The sequence below is a fragment of the Rhododendron vialii genome, chromosome 13a, assembly GCF_030253575.1.
Source record: "Rhododendron vialii isolate Sample 1 chromosome 13a, ASM3025357v1".
NCBI classification, from domain to species: Eukaryota; Viridiplantae; Streptophyta; class Magnoliopsida; order Ericales; family Ericaceae; genus Rhododendron; species Rhododendron vialii.
This window is the reverse complement of record NC_080569.1, coordinates 30,690,835-30,709,821: the sequence shown is the minus strand read 5'-3', so window position 1 is coordinate 30,709,821 and position 18,987 is coordinate 30,690,835. Positions and strand designations below refer to the sequence as shown.

The following is an 18,987-nucleotide window of genomic DNA, read 5'->3' as shown; positions in this document are numbered from 1 at the left end:
TATCCGCGGTACGGAGCCAATGCAAATGATTTTGAAAGGTTGGGTGTGTAGCTTGGTTATCCGCGGTACGGAGCCAATACAAATGATTTTGAAAGGTTGAAATGTTGACACGGTCTACGATGAGTCGCGTAGGAGAAACACGAAAATCTTGGACACCAACGATAGATGATTAACGAATGTGGATGTGTCATTGTTAGCTGTATATACATGTATCATGTGGAAATCGATGATTGTATAACCTGCTGTTTGTAAGTTATGAGTTAGTGGGAAGGGTTTACTCTATTGAGCGTTGTAGCTCACGGTGTTGCCTTTTTGGTGACCCTGACATATTATATGGGTGGCGACGCCGGTATAATGTGTCAGATTTCTTAGATGAACAGGATAAGATGTACACCGTGGAAGCTTTTGGAGCAGAGGAGCTTGCTAGGATGGAAGAGCAAGCAAAGTAGTATTAGGAACCCTAGTTTCCTTCCTTGTTGAATAAATGTACCTTTTCCTTATGATGTATTTATGATGTAATAATGAGCCAGACTCTCTTTATTATATAATAAATGCCTCATTTAACGTACCCAAAATTTGGGGGCGTTACACTTCAGATCTAGTTGTTAGCTGTGTCGATGGAGCTCAGGTACCGGAGTTGGAGTTTTTGGGGGTTTTGAGGCCCAACAATGGATAAGGGTAGGGTTAGGTTTTTGTTTGTGTCTTTTCCGGCTAGTTCCGGCTTTCATCGGTTAGTTTCCCCAGACAGGCTGTGTTTCCTGTCTGGATTTCCCCCCAGTTCGGGAGGGGTGAGGTGGTGGGAGAATAATGGACCAGGGCTTTGCTCGTGGTTTTGTGTGTTCGCGTCCGCGGAAATGCGTGAAACGGCAAAATGCGGGCAGACAATCTAAAATCTTGTCGGGCAACAAGACTCTGATCGGTCAAAGTAACGCTAAACACATACACGTTTCTATAAGACCACAAAATCCTTGAAAAATCAGTCCCACCTCTTTGTTGATTTAAAGAATACTTGAAAAATTAGCACTAGTACTATATGAAAGAATCCCTTCAAAATCCTCTCCAATGTAGTCAATGGTTTTGATCGTTAGCACAGAAATAAGCTCTGCAAAACGAAACTTGATCATTCTTCTGTATGGAGTTTTATTTGTATAGAATTACTTTAGCGCGGTATCTCCAATTCTATTCGTAGGCGTTAACTCTTTCATGCACTGCCGTATGCAGCACCACACAAGTTTGGGATTAATGGAAACAGCATTTTTGGTAGGAGGAGGATCATATCGAAACCACTCTGCCTCCACGGAAGGATCTTTTCTTTCCTCTTGCTAGTTGTTTGCTTAATCTTCATTTGTGTAAACTGTTAAGTTACCGGTAGTCCCAAAAGCTTAAGCTAAAAGAAGCATACCAACAATATGATCAACCCCACTGCCCAAACCCAATATACGTATTTCTTTCCCTTCTTCCTCATCTGCTTAGCATAGAAAAGACTGATGATTCCACTGCTGACGAAACTCCCGGCGTTCGCCACATTGTGTTTAATCCTTAATGATGTGGGCCTAGAATTCCTTGAGTTGTCTGCTAGGTGACCCGTTAAGGCTCCATTCACTTGTTAAGAAACTGGTGCGTATTTTCGAGAAATTTTTTTAGTGGCATGAAGTAAAGGAAAAGAAAAAACGTTTTCCCACTCGTGTTCGTTCGATAAGAAATTTGTGGGAAAATTAAAAAGAAATAAATTAATTGTATCGGAAACCAGCGCAAAAACCAGATTTTTGTAAAATCTTGTGTTTATTTGCTTGATGAGTACGTTCTGATTAAAAAAAAAAAAAACCTAGTCCTAATGGAAAAGTTAGAGACATGGATTCCACAATTATTAACACCCAAAAAATAAAGAAAATATCAAGCCAACGGGGAAGGAGAATTTTGAGAAATTTTCGGATGCCGAACGCGTGCGGGTACCACGTGGCAGTGTCTGTTGGCGAGCATAGTTGTTTGAACATGTTTTGGACGGCCCAGATTTATTCTCTCTCTCTCCCCTCACCCCGACAACTGTCTCTCCTCTTTTTCTCTCTCTAAAATCCGGACCATCCAAAACACAATTAAACGGCTGGGATCACTGACGAAGTACCACGTGTGTGATACCCGCCCAGCACCCAAATTCTTCTCCTTCTTGGGCAAGGAATAAGGCTGGGCAATCTACATTATAAAAAAAGGCAGTAGAGAGTTTTTGTTTTGACGAGCATTGCTCTCTGGTTGCTGACGATCCGAAGCTTCACTATGCGTCCCGGAATTCACCGGGATCAGATCGAAAGAATCACGGCCGAGTTTCGTAAGACTTCTACTTTCTTCAATGGATTTCAATACTTCCATGGATCATATATCTATTTTGACTTCGCGAGTGGCTAAACTTCTAAAAACTAGGGTTGAGGACACAACCACGAACGTTAAGGAACGATTAATTTTATGCAAATGATTTCTCTATCCGTTTATTGTTTCTTGGTTCAAGTAACTATTAATATTGATTCAGTTGGAATAGGCTTTTTCCATGATTGGATATTGTCCTAGTAATCAAATTGTTTGGTTTCATCAAAATTAAAATTGAAGTATCGAGTATCAACAGTCATGTTTATTCAGATACAGTTGATGATTTGAGCTTAAACTTTAAAGTAGAAAAAAAAATCGTTATGAAAAAAAGTGCTTAGTATAATATCATCCACATTGATTAACATCAACATCTAAAAGTAATTTTGAGAAAATCAAAGGAAAAACATTGCATAAGATTTATTGATAAATATTGATGAATGTTGCAACTTAGTTACTTTTCTCGACCAGTAATCTTTACCTATGTTCCATGATAATTTACTTCTTCGTTTTTTAAAAAAAAACCATTGTAGGGTTAGGGTTCAATCAGCTTAGGTTTATTTAGGTTTCTAATGGGTTTAAATCACAATGAAGTCTCTGTATTTTCGATCTCGCTGTCGTCGCTATACAATTCGTGCATTTGCAAATACTTTAGAATTTTACAAGTTTCTGAATATGTTGCTGGGTACTACTGTATTATTTTTGTGAAAGGAGAGAATGGAAAAGTCATTAGAGGAAGAGGTAACTGAAATGGGAGGAGAAGAAGATCATATTACCGCTGCGATCCCATTCGTGATAAGCTACCCGATGAAGTCCTCGGTCTCATCCTCATGAAATTATCTGACCCAAAATCTGTACTCTGTTGCTCTCTCGTTTCCAAAAGCTTCGCTTCCATTCTCTTCCAATCCCAATCCCTTTCCCTCCGGCTCCTCTCCTTCGGCCCCTCCTCCCTCTTAATTCCATCCCAACTCCCCCCAACTCAATATCCCTCTGACTGCTTCTTCTTCAACCACGCTCTCTTGCTCGGCCTGACAAAACTTGTCTCCCTTTTCATCAGCGTTCGGTCTCTCCACATTGAGCTTTTGTGTGAGTGCCCCCAACTCCCACTCACACCCAACCATCGATCCTCGTGGGATTTCAAGTTTGGTCATGATAATCTGAAGACGTTCGCTATCCTGTCAAAGTCATCGATTGAAAAAATCGGTAAGGAAGGGAGCGAGTCAGAACAACCACGAAACAACAGCTACTTGGATGGTTTGGATGAAAAGTACGCAAGGCAGGAGACAACTTGCTCGATGCATTACGCAAATTCGATATATCCGTTGTTACTGCTCCTCGTTTCGCAGCAGCCAGACATCAAGAGCGTCGAGATCGTCGACTCCAAGAACCACGGGAAGTTAAGTCCCCAAGGAGAACAACTTGCTAAGCTGAAGAAACACATGCCGAATTCGATGCCACGGGGGAACTCGAAGTTGGTGCCCTGGTATTATTTCACCGTGTGGTACGTGCCGGAGCTGGTGCTGCCTCGGTCGGGGTTTGTGATGAAGAGGGTGACATTAGGCGTTGGTTCAGAAAACCCGTTTCCTAGTAGCAGTATTGTTGATCGGATTAGGGGATCAGCTAATGGTTTTGGAGATGACATTATTTTTGGGGAAGCTTTGACTCAGATTTTGACAAACTACTATAATGTTGATCAGATGCAAATTAACTGAAGGAGCCGCTTTTACAACGGTTGTGTACTTGTAAACTTTAAGTTCGGAACTTATTTCGGGAATTTTTTTTTAAATTTTTCGTAACTTTTTGTTTAGCATATCGTCGTAATTTTTGGAATTAATCGTTCGTCTCGATAAAAATATTCACTCTAGATTAAGTTTGCTAGTAACTTACTGTTTTGGGGGATTCAGTACTTAATATGGGAGAAAGCTATGGTGCACATGTTATTTACTTTTAGTTTATGTTAGACAATTTTTACGGCGAAGTTACGAATAAATGTCTATTTTATGTATTATTCCTAAAAAAAAAAAAAACTACAAAAAAAGAGTCATTTTTCCGTTAATGCTCAAGAGGGTCTTTCATAGGTGATTGAACTTAGTTGCAATGTTTTATTCCTATTCCCTAATGAGAATCAAATTAGACTCTATTATGCTAACTACATGCCCTCCTAACTAAAGCGGACTCGAGGGCTCTCGGAAGAACTAAACTGCCGAAAGCCCTTTATTATGCAAACAAATATACCATAAACTTTCATGACTACTTATGCAAATATTCCATGAAATTCTAGCATTCAAATATTCCTTGCACACTTCATGAACTATATTCCATGATAACTAGGTTCAAAACAGCAACCACTTCGAGATTCTTGCCCCAGAATACAAATAGATCGATCCAGGGAATTAAGAAAATTCGTAAATATTGAAAAAAGAAAAATACACAAAACAAATAGTACTTTTTTTTTTGATCCGCAACAAATAGTACTTTGTAGTGTTACTAAAAAGCCTGAACCCCTCTACAATATTAGAACCACTGACCAAAATACAGTCTGAAATAATCTTCTAAACTAGTGTGCCATTTTTCAGCACAACTAGTCTTTCAGGAAGATAACATAGCAATGAAGCATACCAGCAATATGATCAACCCCACTGCCCAAACCCAATACACCCATTTCTTCCCCTTCTTCCTCATCTGCTTGGCATAGAAAAGACTGTTGGTTCCACCGCTGATGAAGCTCCCGGCGTTAGCCACATTGTGCTCGATTTCATCGATCTTTTCGCCTTGAGTCTCCACCAAAACAGCCATGTCAAGGAACACCTGGTGGAGATTGTCCAAGCTCCTCTGGATGTCCAGTACGGCTTCGTGCCTCTCTTTGTTCTCCAAATACAATTCTGTCCTCCCTTCGAGTACTTCGGCTTTCCCGGTTCCTAAAACCATCTTTTCAATCTCATCATCACCTGGTACTTCACCGGTCGCGTTGTAGCATCTCCTTCTCAGATATTCTTTGTGATCAGACAGCACTTTGTCTCTCAATGTCTGGAAATCGTCCATCGTGTCCCTCAGTTTGGTTCTCAACCCATTGGTGACCGAAATCCTCATCCGACCAACTGCACTTCCTCCTCTGAATTCCACCGATAGCCTGCGATTTTGCCCGTTTGATCTGTCAAGCAATTCTAGCCCTGTTTTGACAATCTTGGCCTTGCGAAGGACAGAATTTATGTCCGAGTCCATCTGGTCTCTCAGTCCGCGAAGAACCTTCGCGCTGTGAGTGGACTTTGTCTCTTCATTTAGCTTCTGAAGATCAGAAAGGAGGTTGGTTATCTCTTCCATATCAGACTTGATTGCATCTACTTTTCGAAAGAACTGAGAGAGGTTCTCTTCATCGGAAGGGCTCAGTTGGCCTTTCTCTATGTCTTTCTCTGCTTTAAGATCCATCTGGGCTTGTTTCTTCAAATCCGCGTAACTTAGAAACGATTTTGTCATGAGATCATTCATCTTGTGAAAGATATCTTCTTCTCCCACCTGTAAATAGTTGCAGAAGAAAATTTTAACTAAATCAGTGGCGGAGCCAAGATTTCGGTACAAAGGGGGGAATCGAGAGACAAATTTTCACCCAAAAAAGATACTCTTTCATATAACAATAAAAGAAAAATCATATGACAATTGCCTGGATCGAAACAGAAAAAATTACTGAAAACTATGATTGTGAAAAATTGAATATGGGCATATGTATGCATTAGCACGAAACACATATGCGTAAAGCTCATACCGGCCGGGTAGTCGAACTTGTGTAAAGTAGTTGGTTGCTGGTGGATTCTCTCTGGACGTCTTGAATTGAAACGGAAGCGAACGCATCGAGCAAACGTCGAGAAGAAGTGGTCAGTCAATACGTAGAAAGAAAGAGGGTGTGTAAAACAAGAACACATCAAGAAATAGTAGAGAACAGAGCGAATTCTCTATAATGCAAAAGCCCTATTACATTTACGTGAAGATGCAACTAACCAAGAACTAGAGAGTAATTATAAATGCGAAAATTGTGAAAGTTCGTTTCTGACGTCCCTTCTTCTTCTTCTTCTTCTTCTTCTTCTTCTTCTTCTTCTCTCTCTCTCTCCCTCCCTCCCCGAGTATAATGTAAGGAGAGAGAAGAGGGGAAGGAGTTAGTAATAAAGAGAGGAGGGATCGCGATGGTTCAGTTTCAAATATTTCCAAAGTCTCTTTTGAGTTGGAAGTAGCCGTTGAAATCTTTGCCGCCGAAGTCGGTAGTTGGTTATATCCAACGACAAACGACAGCGTTTCCGGGAATGAAGCAAATAATAATATAGTAGCATCCACACCGCTAGCCATTTTGGCAAGACTTCTTGTAGGAGGCGCACACCGACCACGCCAAAATTCTCTCAAATTAATTTGAAAAATGCCAATTCTTTTGGGTAGTGATTTTGTCAAACTGTGTTTTTTTTTCAAAATTCCAGCGCATAATAATCTCGTACATTGCACATGGTACAAGTTTTTTGTTCACTACAGTTTTAACATTATCATTTCCCTTCTTTTGTTATATATATGGCAAAATTTCCATTTTTGAGATTGAGAGAGGGACGGATTAAAAGAATACTGGCAAAAATGGGTGCAGTATGCTTTCAATTTTTTTTGGGCAAAATAACACTAGTTATTGTAAAAAATGAGAATGTTTATGACAAAATGGCATTCATCGGCATAGTTCGTGTAGATGCTTAAGTCATTTGTTTTTTAGAGAAAATCAAAGGAACTCATCACTCATATCAACTACCCATCATTTTTTGGAAAAAAACATCAATTAAAATAACTAATTGAGATCTTCTGATTGGAGGAAAATGTTTATAAAAAAAAACTGTTTGTGAAAGCACATTATTCATTAATCAATTAAAAGAAATGACTATCGAAAATAAACACCCAATATGAGACGCATTAGATTAGTATTTTTTGGGGGGCATAAATAACGTACTCAATGAATTATACAAAATGAAATATTCTAATCGAGCCTGAGAAGAACCCACAATGGTCCAAACTGAACCGGACTAAACCTTAATAAAACTAGACTGGACCTTGACCCATGAAGAAAACTCATTTTTTATCTTTCCTTACTTCAATTTATTAGTATAATTTTAAATTTTCTCGGAAATATTTTTTCTACACTAATTTCTTGACTAGTGGACGGAATTCATAAACTCCAAAATTTGGGGTGCATTTAAAAGAATATGCAAAAATTATTTTCTTTCCCCCTCTCTCTCTTGGTACATCGGAATATTTATTTTCTCTCTCCTTACCCAAGTTCTTCCAAACCCACTGTTCCATTTCCTTCCACAGATGATCGGGAAAAAAAAAATTCCTTCTGCAGATCTGTTTTTCCCCTCCCTCTTCGAACCCCTCGACTAGCAGCCTCAGATTAACGCCCAAGAATTGCCCTTCATATATCTGCATCCGAATTCTGCCGTCCGAAGCAAAAGGTACTCCCGACTTTACCTTCAATTTCTAAACTAAACCCTAATCTCCACACTCTCTCTCTCCACGATTCAAACCCCTTCGTTATTCGTTTTTTCGCCTAGGATCAGCATGGTTAAGCTTGAATGTGTTAGTTATTGTGCAATTGAATTGAAATCCATACATGGATGTAAGTACTGTTCAAGGGGTGCGGCCCCGCGATGGCCTTGCCTGTTTGTAATGCAGTTGTATTGTAATTAGGGATAAGATTGTTTCTAAAAAAATAGGGAGGAGGCGAGAGAAAATTGTTCTCTGGGAGAAGATAGAAGACTTGTACTCCAATTTCGATTTTAATGGACCGGTATGGTTCCCGTGGATTTTCCTCGCGCTGAGGTTTTCCACGTATATCTGTGTGTTGTTTATCTTCTTGTTCTTTATGCACGGTTTTCTGTTTGCTTTGCGATTTCTGTGATTCTAGTTTCCAAGATCCGTAGAGGCGTTGTGGATTGAGCGTGTAGTTCGATTCCTAACAAGTACGGAATATGTATACTTCAGAAAATTTGTGGACCTCTCTTGAGTCGCGTTGATGGATTATAATGCATTATAGATTATCAAATTATCAATTTGTGATCACCAAAATCATTCAGCTTACTTCAAGGGAGGGGAAAGATAAATAATACTTGGGATCACAATTTGTGTTACGTGCTGATCTTTAAAATTTTTTATTTTAGTACAATGAGGTTGTTGGAATTGTAATTTTGGCACAAATTAATCAAAGGGTGCCATTTCACGTGTTGTTTAAGCATGCTTTTTTGAGACCTGCAAAACTCTTTATTCAGTTCATGAGATTCAAGTGAAGTGAAGCTGGTCTTGCTCTAAGAAGTTTATAACCTTCTTTATTACTTTAATTTCTGTCTCTAGATTGAGATGGCCATGGAAGGAGGGGGAGGTGGAACATTGTCAGAGCTTTACCAGCGCTCGAAGAGATTACTGCTGACAACGAGGGATGGTCTTGAGAGGCTCGAACGACTTGAGTTTTCGACGTCAAAAGGTGGCGTGGACTCACCGGAGCTCTCCTTCGCTGTCAAGCGTGACATCGGTCAGATCCAATTACTTTGTGTTGAGATGGATCGCTTCTGGCGGTCCATTGCTGCCAAATCCCAGCGAGATCTCTGGAAAAGGTTCGAACTCTTTTTTTCTCTTTCTGCTCCTTCGTCTATTGAGATCAACAGATCTCAAGAACACTCATGCTTGGATTGGAACTGAATTTGGATTGTTAGCCTGAAATTATTCTTGGTTATTGTTTGTACCACATATCTTGTGAACTTTTTGGAATGTGCATGATTCAGCTATGAATTTGTATTTAGGTGTTTCATTCCTGTTGATTATTGTGGTTTTTTTTTTTTTGTTTCAGTCAAATAATTTGTCAAAAATTCAAATTCCTTATAAGGAACCGTTTAGTTGTCAAGAATGTTGAATGGGAAATGTCTTCTCAAGAATAGTGAAGTAAAGGAAAAGGAATTTTATTTTCTTGAGTGTGTTCTCTTGACAAAAAAATTTTGCTGGAAAATCAAAATAAGTTCTTTTTTGCACGAAAGTGTTTTGGGGTGGAAAGTTGAAGCCGTGGGTTCCATAGCTTTCTTGGAAACTGACACTAAAAAAGTAACAGGAAAGTTGATTTTCCCATTCTTTTGTTGGGTCCATTGTTTGGTATTGAGGGGTTATGTGAGTGTATCCTGATGACTTCAATGTTAGTCTGTTTTTAGTATTTAATAGTTGAAGGTCGATCAGAATCAATCGCTCACTTGAGCCCAGGTCAGATTTTTAAAGTTTCGCTAAATAATGTGAAAGATAAACTATAATGATTATAACAGGCATGTATATTTGTGCGTGGCATTTTTGTACTCCTATTTGATAAACTAAGAGCATCTCTTGCCCTTCTACTCAAATCTCCACTCAAATTCAAATTTGAGTGAAACCTCCCTTAAAACTCACTCCATTTCTTGACTCAAACTTCAAACCTACATTAAATTATGTTTTTACTATTGGTGTCGCAATGTGATGAAGTTGTACGGTATAGTTATGCAATCTTATTATCCTGTTAATGCAGGAAAGTTGAACAAGTAGCTGAAGAGGCTGGCTCACTTAAAGAAAGCCTTGATATGTACTTGTCACGGAATCAGAGACGGACACAAGAAGCTAGAGAGAGAGCAGAACTGCTTGGAAGAGTCGTAAGTTGCTTTATCCCTTCAAAATTATTCTTCTGTTGGTCTACTGTTGCCTTCACCATCTGATTGGATTGATTTAATCTCCAGAATGGGGAATCCTCTCATGTATTGAGAATATTCGACGAGGAAGCACAAGCAATGCAGTCTGCCCGTAACTCATCTAGAATGCTGGAAGAATCTTATGCAACTGGAGTGGCCATTCTTTCCCAATATGCTGGTCAAAGGGATCGTTTGAAGGTATCTGTGTTGAGGCCATTGCTGTACATGGATGCATGCAAGCATATTTACATGTAGACTTGTGCTCATCTATTAATACCTCTTTATGTGTTGAGTTGAATCATGAGTGCCAGTATTGGAAGAAGATCATTACCATAGGATCTTTATTACTGATCTATTAGTGGTGAATCTGCTGATAAACATATGTTCTGGAAAATATGATTGTTCTGGTACGAGGAAGGGAAACCATAAAATAGTATGTGGGGGTGTAGACTCGTATAGAGTACATCACTGGAATCCAAAAGCATTTATAATTTTCTCTCAAAAATTTGATACTCCATAAAATACATTTTCTTTTTGTCCAAATAGTCATATAAAAAGATACTGTTAGAAGCACTATGCCCCATTGTTTTACATTCTCTCTGTCAATATCTTACGCTCGTTAAATTTCAGTTCACTATGTTTCTTTTTAAATTTGGCATCGTATTGAATCATAAAATTTACCATTTTGGAATGAAAATGTACAATGGTTCGAAATGGGTTCCAAGATTAAAATCGCTTGTGTCATAAGAATAACTGTATGATGAACTCTTCAAACGACCTCTTGGGAGTTGAACCACAAATAATTCATCTTTTTATTGGAGGGGGCTGTGTATACTCCTTCAGTTAGAGTAAAGCATGGAAGTAGGCCACCTTTAGTCAGTTCTAAAATTGTCTCAAGTGCACTTACTGATGTGTGTAATGTCTGCAGAGAGCTCAACGGAAGGCACTGGACGTACTTAACACGGTTGGGGTATCAAATTTTGTATTAAGGCTCATCGAGAGGAGGCATCGCGTTGATAGATTGATTAAATATGTCGGTATGATTTTGACAATTACCATTCTTATTGCCTTTTGGAGGTGGAAGTGAAGATGCTAGCAGTGAGTGGGTGACCAACGTCTTTCTTCCTTTTCATTCTTTTATTTACTTTGTATTTGCCTGTTCTTTTGGAAGACTATTACGCTGGGAGATAAATTTAAAGACGAACCCGTGGATTAGTGGCGGCATTTCTTATTAGAAAGCTATTTTAAGAATGTATAACTGAAGTAAAAGTTCATTAAAGGAGTTGCAAAAGAAAAGCATGATTGATGAATATATGTGCTAATTTGTCTGTAAAGATTTCTTTTCGCAGTAGATTGTTTTCATTTTCTGGTTATTTTTGTTATTTCATCTCTTCTTGTTTAGGAGAGAGAGAGAGAGAGAGAGAGAGAGAGAGAGAGAGAGATCTTTTCATTAAATGGAAAGTAAGAGGGTAAATTCTAGAACAAAGTTGAATATTTCGTAAAGACTCCCACCGATATCGGATTTAGCTAATTTTTTACAAAGATCCTAAACAAAATAGTCCTTATTTTATTTACAGAGAGCTGGAGTTGTATTTATAGTCCGCATTGTCTAGGAAGTTGGTGCGTTCGACTGTCTTGAGTTCACAGCAATTAGCCTTTGCGATCCAGACCCGCCCGAGCTTGTGTCCCCTAACATTACAACTTGAACCTTCGTTTGCCATTTGCGTTGGAAGATGTGTTGGACAGTCTTGGAAAGCACGAACAGTGTTGGATGCGTCTCATGTGGACTTGAATTGTTGTGCATGGGAATGCTTCTACTTGAACCCCATGCTCGAATTGCGAGACTAAAATGTGTGTTAGATGTGTGTCGAACATGGAAATGTGATAGATAGACTATTCTTTATGTGGCATAATTCATAAACTTATTAGAATCATGCGAGGTTGAATGTGTGTTTAGATGTGTATGAACATGAAAATCTGGTACTTAGATAGACCAATCTTTATGTGGCATAATTCATAAACCTATTAGAATCATGGTATTAGCCCTTTATAACTTCAGATCATTGATTGGTTGCTTGTTCTTTTCCCCTCTTTGATGTGTTTGAACCTTTATCATTGGGGCTATAAATAAAGGAAGTCAATTTGAACCTTTACCAATGGAATATAATATATATTCAATGTATTATCCAAGGGGCAAGAGGAGGGGTATAATCTTGAAACCAACACCCAAGTACTTGGGCTACATTACAAGTTCATATAAAGGAAGCTGTTATGTTTTTTTTTTTCCAGATAACTAAGGCATCCACAATGGTATAATCAAAAATGGATAATCAAAAGTTGACACATCAGCTTTTGATTATTCATTTAAAAGGTTGTTAAGCTTACCAATGTTGAGGTTCACAATGATCGCTTCTAGTCCATAACCAAAATAAGGGGTCCACAGCCTAAAATTGGTTATCCAAAGCTTAAAAATGCTTTTGATTATTGAAAAATGTTGCTAGTTTTGGTTATCCAAAACCTAAAATTTGATTATTTTTAAGGATGTTGCTAAGTTTGATTATACCATTGTGAGTCATCTTTTGCACAAATATTGTTAACTTTAAAAACAATTAACATTTGATTATATCACTGTGGATGGCCTAAGGAGCTAGGTTAGTTTACGCATCTTAACTTTTCTGGGACCCTAAAATGAATGACCGGGCAAACCTCTAATGGCCCTAAGATTTGTAACGTTTATCCTTGGTGAGATTTGACCTTACGACCTCTAGGGACAAGCTCTTTGATTACTGTCACATTTGTGAATTACCTAGATTAATGGGATAACATAGGATTAAGTGTTGATGCAAAACCTAAAATAAAATTACTCCATGTTATATTCAAAAAATTTTAAAATAAATAAATAATTGGGTGTTCAAATGACCACCCACACTTACATTTGGAGCCGGCAATTCTATCCAGGTGTATAGATAGAATCATGTGCGCTCTCTCATGCGCACACGCATCGTATACCAATATCTGTAGGTACCATTTATGGCTTCTTTTTTACTTTTCTATTTTTCTAGAAGAAACGTTGTGTAGTAATTTGTTAGGTTCCCAGTGAATATCTGCCTGGACCTACTACTCACATGTACATGCAAATTATGGCCAATTTCTGGCCATGAGGTTGAGGATTAATTGACAACTCACAGATAGAGCAGACGTGAGCTAGAAGATTTGCCAATCTCATAATTGGCCTTAGCTAGCTTTTGAATTATTTGCTCCATTCTGAACCGTTCAAAGAATACAAGAATAAAAACAAGTATATCCCATGCCTCGATGATTGGAGCTTTCTCGTCGGCCCTATTAAATCGTTTTATTTTTTCTTAGTAAGATCATGGGTCGGGTAGTGCTGCGGACAGAGATGTCTAGACAAAAACTCGGACACGCATGTGTTTAGAATCGTTCGATGAACATGGGCTCTACAGTCTACACGATGCATGTGGGGGAGCCCACATAAGTCGGACAACTTCAAACATTGTTGTGTTCGAATCTGTATTCGGACGTCTGTGTATAGTATTTTTACAAAAATAAATAAATAGAAAAGCCATACCGAAGGTCAATTAGAAATCATCCATAAATGTGGTAAGAGAGAGAGAGAGAGAGAGAGGGGGTAGAAACTTGCATCCAGAACACACCCAGGGCATAGATGAGTTGGTAATTAAGGAACCAGCATAAATCCACATCAAGCACGTGCTTGGTCCCTCTGATCATATGCATAACGAGGTTTACCAAATAAACGGCTCAAATTAATCATCAAACAGAACTGCACTAGTAGATCTCAATTTGCATCACATGAGAAACCACATAAGAGCTCGATCCTCATCTGAGAAGACCGGCCTTTACCTGATTGTAGAAATCAAAGGCACAAGCGACACCACCAAGTGATCAAGCATATTCCCGCCAGAACCTCAACATCGACCCCAACATAAGTACGGTGAAACTTCCCGTGAATGACTAAAGTGATACCGAAGACAACACTACCCGACGACTACGTGAAGTAACCTATCTGAATATCTGTTCATAAATTAAAAAAAAAAAAAAGCGCAAGTAGCAAAGCCCTAGTCGTTTTGATGTAAATAGTGAAATATATATATGAGGAGGAAACTACTTTTCATTTTCTTTCTTTTTAAAATTGCTCATGTGTGGACAAATGAGTAGAGAGAGATGTTTCAACTTTAAGAGTCATACTTTAATAATGCCCTTAAGCACATTCGTCATGATAATCAAGAAAACTTTTTCTTTTTCCCCAAAAATTTTAAGAAGAAAAAGAAGAAAAAGAGCATACACTTAGCCTGTCCAAGTTGAATGCCACTTGCTCCATATTCTACGGAGAGACAAAGGAGGTGATTACTAGGTACTAGCAACTTCCACAAAAGAGGAATGATGCCCACAGGCCACAATGATAAGAGAAAAAATAATATATAAAAAACACATGGTGTTATGGCCCGTTTGGCGACGGAATATAAGGGGCGGAGATATTGTCACCCGAATAGTATAACCAAAGTACTTATATCCGGTGTTTACCATCAGAATATAGACCACATATATAATATCCTCCAGATATAATAAGAATAGGGGGAGGGGTGGTGCTATTTTATCCGTCTTCTTAATTACAAAAATGCTACCGTCTTCTTTTAATTCTATATCTACCCCAAAATAAACAAAGCATACACTTATTCCCTCTTCTATGAATTACTAAAACAAACCATCAATATCCTTTTCCCCCTCTCTCTCTCTCTCTCTCTCTCTCTCTATATATATATATATATATATATATGGGGAGCATTTGGGGGAAACAAACAAAAAAAGACATTCCATCTCATTCATTGAAACCAATAGCTAAGATAAGAAGTTCACAAATAATTACTTCTGCTCGCAAAGAATTACTCCTGGCCGTAAAGAATTACTCTTGGCCGCAAAGCACTAATCTTGGTCGCATAGAATTTTACTCTTGGTCTAGAAGAAATACTCTTGGCCACACAAAATTACTCTTGGCCGCACAGAATTGCGGCCAAGAGTAATTCTTTGCGGCCAGGAGTAATTTTACGCGGCCAGGAGTAATTCTTGTAGAAGCTTTATATCCATCTCAAAACCAATTGGCAATAAGGGGAGAGATCTCAAATCTTATTAAGTGATCACCCATTCCACTCCCAAGCAATGTGAGACTCTATTTTCTTAACATCCCCCCTCACGTGCAGCCGCGCTTGAGGTCTGTCACATGTGGCCACTTTTGGGTCCTATCATCGTGCAGCCTTTTTACTGGTCTGTCATCGTGGGGTGTGGATTGTGAATTTTATAAAATGTGGGGTGAAACGGGCCCCGCTCTGATACTATGTAGAAACTTTATATCTATCTCAAAGCCAATTGGCAATGAGTAGAGAGGTCCCAAATGTTATTAAATAATTCTTCGCGGTGCGGAGTAATTCTTTGTGAATTTCTAATCTCAGCCATTGTCTTCAATAATTGAGATGAAGTGTCTTTTTTTGTGTTTTTATTTATCCCCGGAATGCTATATTTATCATATCTTCACAAAAACTAATCCGGTCGCTAACGACCTACAAAGGGTCTGTAGTGCAGTAAGTGGCATTGTGCACTTGATCGGGCTCCATCAAAATTAACCTGCCAAACTATTGTTTCTTTGACCTCACGGTTTGTTTATATAGAGATTCCCAAAACCTACGGTAAAAATCAAGTTAATTAGACATCAATAGGCATAAATTAACTTTTTTTTTTGACAAAATTTGACTACAGTCCACTTTTGGAGTTACACTGACCATCTCTGTTCCAAGACAAATATTGTTCGATCAAATGACTAATGATTGCCTGCGGGTCTTATTAAATGATCGAAAAAAAAAGAAAAGAAAAGACTAATGATAGCTGGTCGCTCTACCTTTTTTCTTGGACAGTCTACTTTATAGTGAACTCTTGGTTACCGACTTGAGATATTGGTTGAGCTTACCGACTTGTATTTAGGACAGTAAACGAATCGAGCAGCTTGCGAACTAGGTTCGGTTTGTTTCGGCTCGTTTAGTAAATAACTAAGCTCGACTAGTTAAGGATTCGGCTTGTTAAGGCTCGAACCGAACTTGACCTCAACAAAACTCAACTCATTTACAACCCTACTTGCACTACACCCTATAATGTATTAGCACGCTTACATTACAGGGTGGCATGCTTCATGGGATAACTATGGAATGAATATGTACGTATTGGTGGGGGCATTTTGTGCATCATTGCCGACATCTAGCCACGTGTCTCCCACTATTACGACCAATGATATTTAGTTACTTTATGTGTCATTCTTTAACATGCTACGCTTTCAAGAAAAATTTGGATCCTTTCTTGTCCTTTCAACAGTATCATTAGCTCTTTCGTGGATATTTTTCAAGCTCATTTTAATGGACCCAAAGCTCTTGTTTTAGATCTAATTGAGAGCATCAGTCAAGTAAAAAATATTATGTTGATCGAATACTGTTTAATATGCATATGAGATATTTTTAGCTTAGAAAGATCCTATACAACACTAGATTCCGATCCAATCAGCATGATTTTTGCGTGATTACGTTCTCAACGAGGTTTAAAACGTGAATGGTTTGAATCATCGCAGTTGTGCAGGGAAGGTTCCCATAAATGCGTGTAGTACTAGACAATCCAGGAGGATCCAAGACCCGTGGACAAAAACTCTAAAACCACAAAACTCTTTCTTTGAAGGCCATACCCTCGTCCACCTTGCTTCAAGAAGAAAGTGTTTCTTTTGCTTTGTGCCGACCTCATGCTGGGCGTCCTGTTGTGTCTGGCTGGTTTGGGTTTTGTTTTCTGGTCATTCTTTGGGTGGGGTTGGCTGGGGATCGTGGGGTTGTCTTTTCTTTTGGTTGGGCTTATTAACTTTGGTTGGTCTGTGTCTCCTTTTGCGTGTCTGTGTCTTCTTTCTTTATCCATGTGGGCCTTGTTGGAGTACTGAGGAGGAGGAGGAGTCATGCATGGAGCTTGATCTTGGCTTGATCCTGTTTCAACTCCAGTATCTTGGAGGGCTAAGAGATCATTTGCCATTTAGTCTTAGCCGGAGTTTCGCTACGTGCTCATCGGTGCTGCTATCTAAGGATATTGATGAATTGGAAGCCTATATATGTTGGTGCTATTGTCAAACACAGCCAAGAAATGATGAATTCTGATGCTATGTATTACTTCGTTAGGTCCGTGGAAACAAAGTATGTTGCTGATGCTTTGCTGGTTCTCTTGCTCGTCAACTCCTAAGTTTTGGAGGTCTAAGAGATGTAGTAGTATATGTCTGCTGTCTGCACCTATAGCCTTGATTATCGCGGTGTCTATGTTAATGCTCGCGCTGAGACTACTATTCTGTCAGACTATGCTGATTCCTTGTATTGCTGATGATCCATACGGGTGTTTGTGTCGTGACTACTTCACTACTGCTGCTGCTGATTCCCTTACATGCTATTGCAGCTTCAGATGTTTCCCCGATGTCGGCTGAGGTATCACTTAGTCGGTCTTTCCATTCCTTAATGTCTTTATTTGGTGTAGACATTAAGGAATCCGGCTGATCGATGTGGCTCCTGTTCTGGCTGATGCACTGGTTAGTGCTGGATATTCCTTGGTGTCACTTTGGGGCTATCCTGGTTTAGTGCTCATTCAATCTCCATTGAATGTATTTTCCAGTTTTGTTCTTTTCTTTTATCTTAGTCTTTCAGATCCTCAACTTCTGTGGGCTGTTTTGGTCTTTTCTCGATATACTCTTTGTCGAGTTCTTAGATTTCAGTAAGCCCATTACTAAAGACAACACTACCCGGCCGATGACTGTGAAGTAATCTATCTATGTTCATAAATAAAAATGCGCAAGCATTTGATGTAAATAGTGAAATATATATGGAAAGGAGACTACTTTTCATTTTCCTTTCCTTTTCTTTTTTTATAAAATTGCTCATGTGTGGACAGTAGAGAGAGATGTTTCAACTTTAAGAGTCATGAGGAGGTGGCCGGTTGTGAACTAAAGAGAATATATTTTAATGCCTTTAAGCACCTTCGTCATGATAATCATGAAATTTCCCAAAAAAATTTTAAAAAAAGAAGAAAAAGAGAAGTTGTTAGGTGTTTTTGGTAGTGAATAAGTTATTGAAAAATGTCAAATTATTTCAGGTAGTGAATAAATTGTTGATGAGTTTATAAGTAGAGTTATTGTAACAAAAATAATTTTTGTTGACAATTTTTTTGTTAATGGAAACGAGATAGTAAAATGCGTTAAAGTTTGTAGGCTCCGTTTGTTTGGACGTAAAATATTTTACCTATTTTTCGGTGTTTAATTGTGTAAAAAATGAGGAAAACATTTTACATGTAAAACATTTTTCATTAATTGGATGAAAATGACTTACCCTTAAATCTTCCGTAAGTTATTTTCCAAAGTGAACCCGCCGTCTTCTACTACAATTCTCACTGCTCAGTTTCCTCGATCATCAGTTCCGACCCATATTCAATTCTAATAATCTCAGATATTGCCACCGTTTAAGCCCCCACTTGCGCTCTCTCTAAACTATTTTGTTGATTTCTGAAAATATTTTCAAGTGCCAACCAAACACCAAAAAATAAAATTTTGAAGTTGTTTTCTGAAAAAATATTTTACATTGTAAAATGTTTTACATTGAAACAAACGGAACCGTAGTGTTTTTGTTAGTGAAAACGGGACCTTAGCCGGTCCAAGTTGAATGCCATTTGCTCCATATTCTATGGAGAGACAAAGGAGGTGATTACTACTCCCTTCATCCCCATTTTAAAGTCTAGTATTTCATTTTGAGTTGTTCATTAATAAGTGTCCATTTTGTAAAGTTAGTAGGTAAAAGTTGATACATTTTCCATTTTGCCATTAAAAGTA

The 18,987-nt window shown here is 38.5% G+C and overlaps 3 protein-coding genes across 5 annotated transcripts; 2 read left to right on the top strand and 1 right to left on the bottom strand.

Annotated features, from left to right (window-relative positions):
- Positions 1–2,187: 2,187 nt before the first annotated feature.
- On the top strand, positions 2,188–4,183 carry LOC131312543 (uncharacterized). Of its 2 annotated transcripts, none has more exons than XM_058340391.1 (2): positions 2,188–2,323; positions 3,070–4,183. In XM_058340391.1, exon 2 carries the CDS (start codon positions 3,186–3,188, stop codon positions 4,065–4,067), a length of 882 nt encoding a protein of 293 aa, XP_058196374.1. In that variant the 5' UTR covers positions 2,188–2,323; positions 3,070–3,185; the 3' UTR covers positions 4,068–4,183. The 2 variants fall into 2 exon arrangements, with proteins under 2 accessions (XP_058196374.1, XP_058196373.1); XM_058340390.1 differs by having other exon boundaries at positions 3,067–4,182.
- Positions 4,184–4,863: 680 nt separating this feature from the next.
- On the bottom strand, positions 4,864–5,860 carry LOC131312540 (syntaxin-112-like). Its single transcript, XM_058340387.1, has one exon. It carries the CDS (start codon positions 5,839–5,841, stop codon positions 4,945–4,947), a length of 897 nt encoding a protein of 298 aa, XP_058196370.1. The 5' UTR covers positions 5,842–5,860; the 3' UTR covers positions 4,864–4,944.
- Positions 5,861–7,635: 1,775 nt separating this feature from the next.
- Positions 7,636–11,379, top strand: LOC131312539 (membrin-11-like). 2 transcript variants are annotated; one of them, XM_058340386.1, is made up of 5 exons: positions 7,636–7,825; positions 8,720–8,981; positions 9,911–10,031; positions 10,116–10,265; positions 10,996–11,379. In XM_058340386.1, exons 2-5 carry the CDS (start codon positions 8,728–8,730, stop codon positions 11,152–11,154), a joined length of 684 nt encoding a protein of 227 aa, XP_058196369.1. In that variant the 5' UTR covers positions 7,636–7,825; positions 8,720–8,727; the 3' UTR covers positions 11,155–11,379. The 2 variants fall into 2 exon arrangements, with proteins under 2 accessions (XP_058196369.1, XP_058196368.1); XM_058340385.1 differs by lacking the exon at positions 7,636–7,825 and adding an exon at positions 7,944–8,161 and having other exon boundaries at positions 8,722–8,981.
- Positions 11,380–18,987: the final 7,608 nt, after the last annotated feature.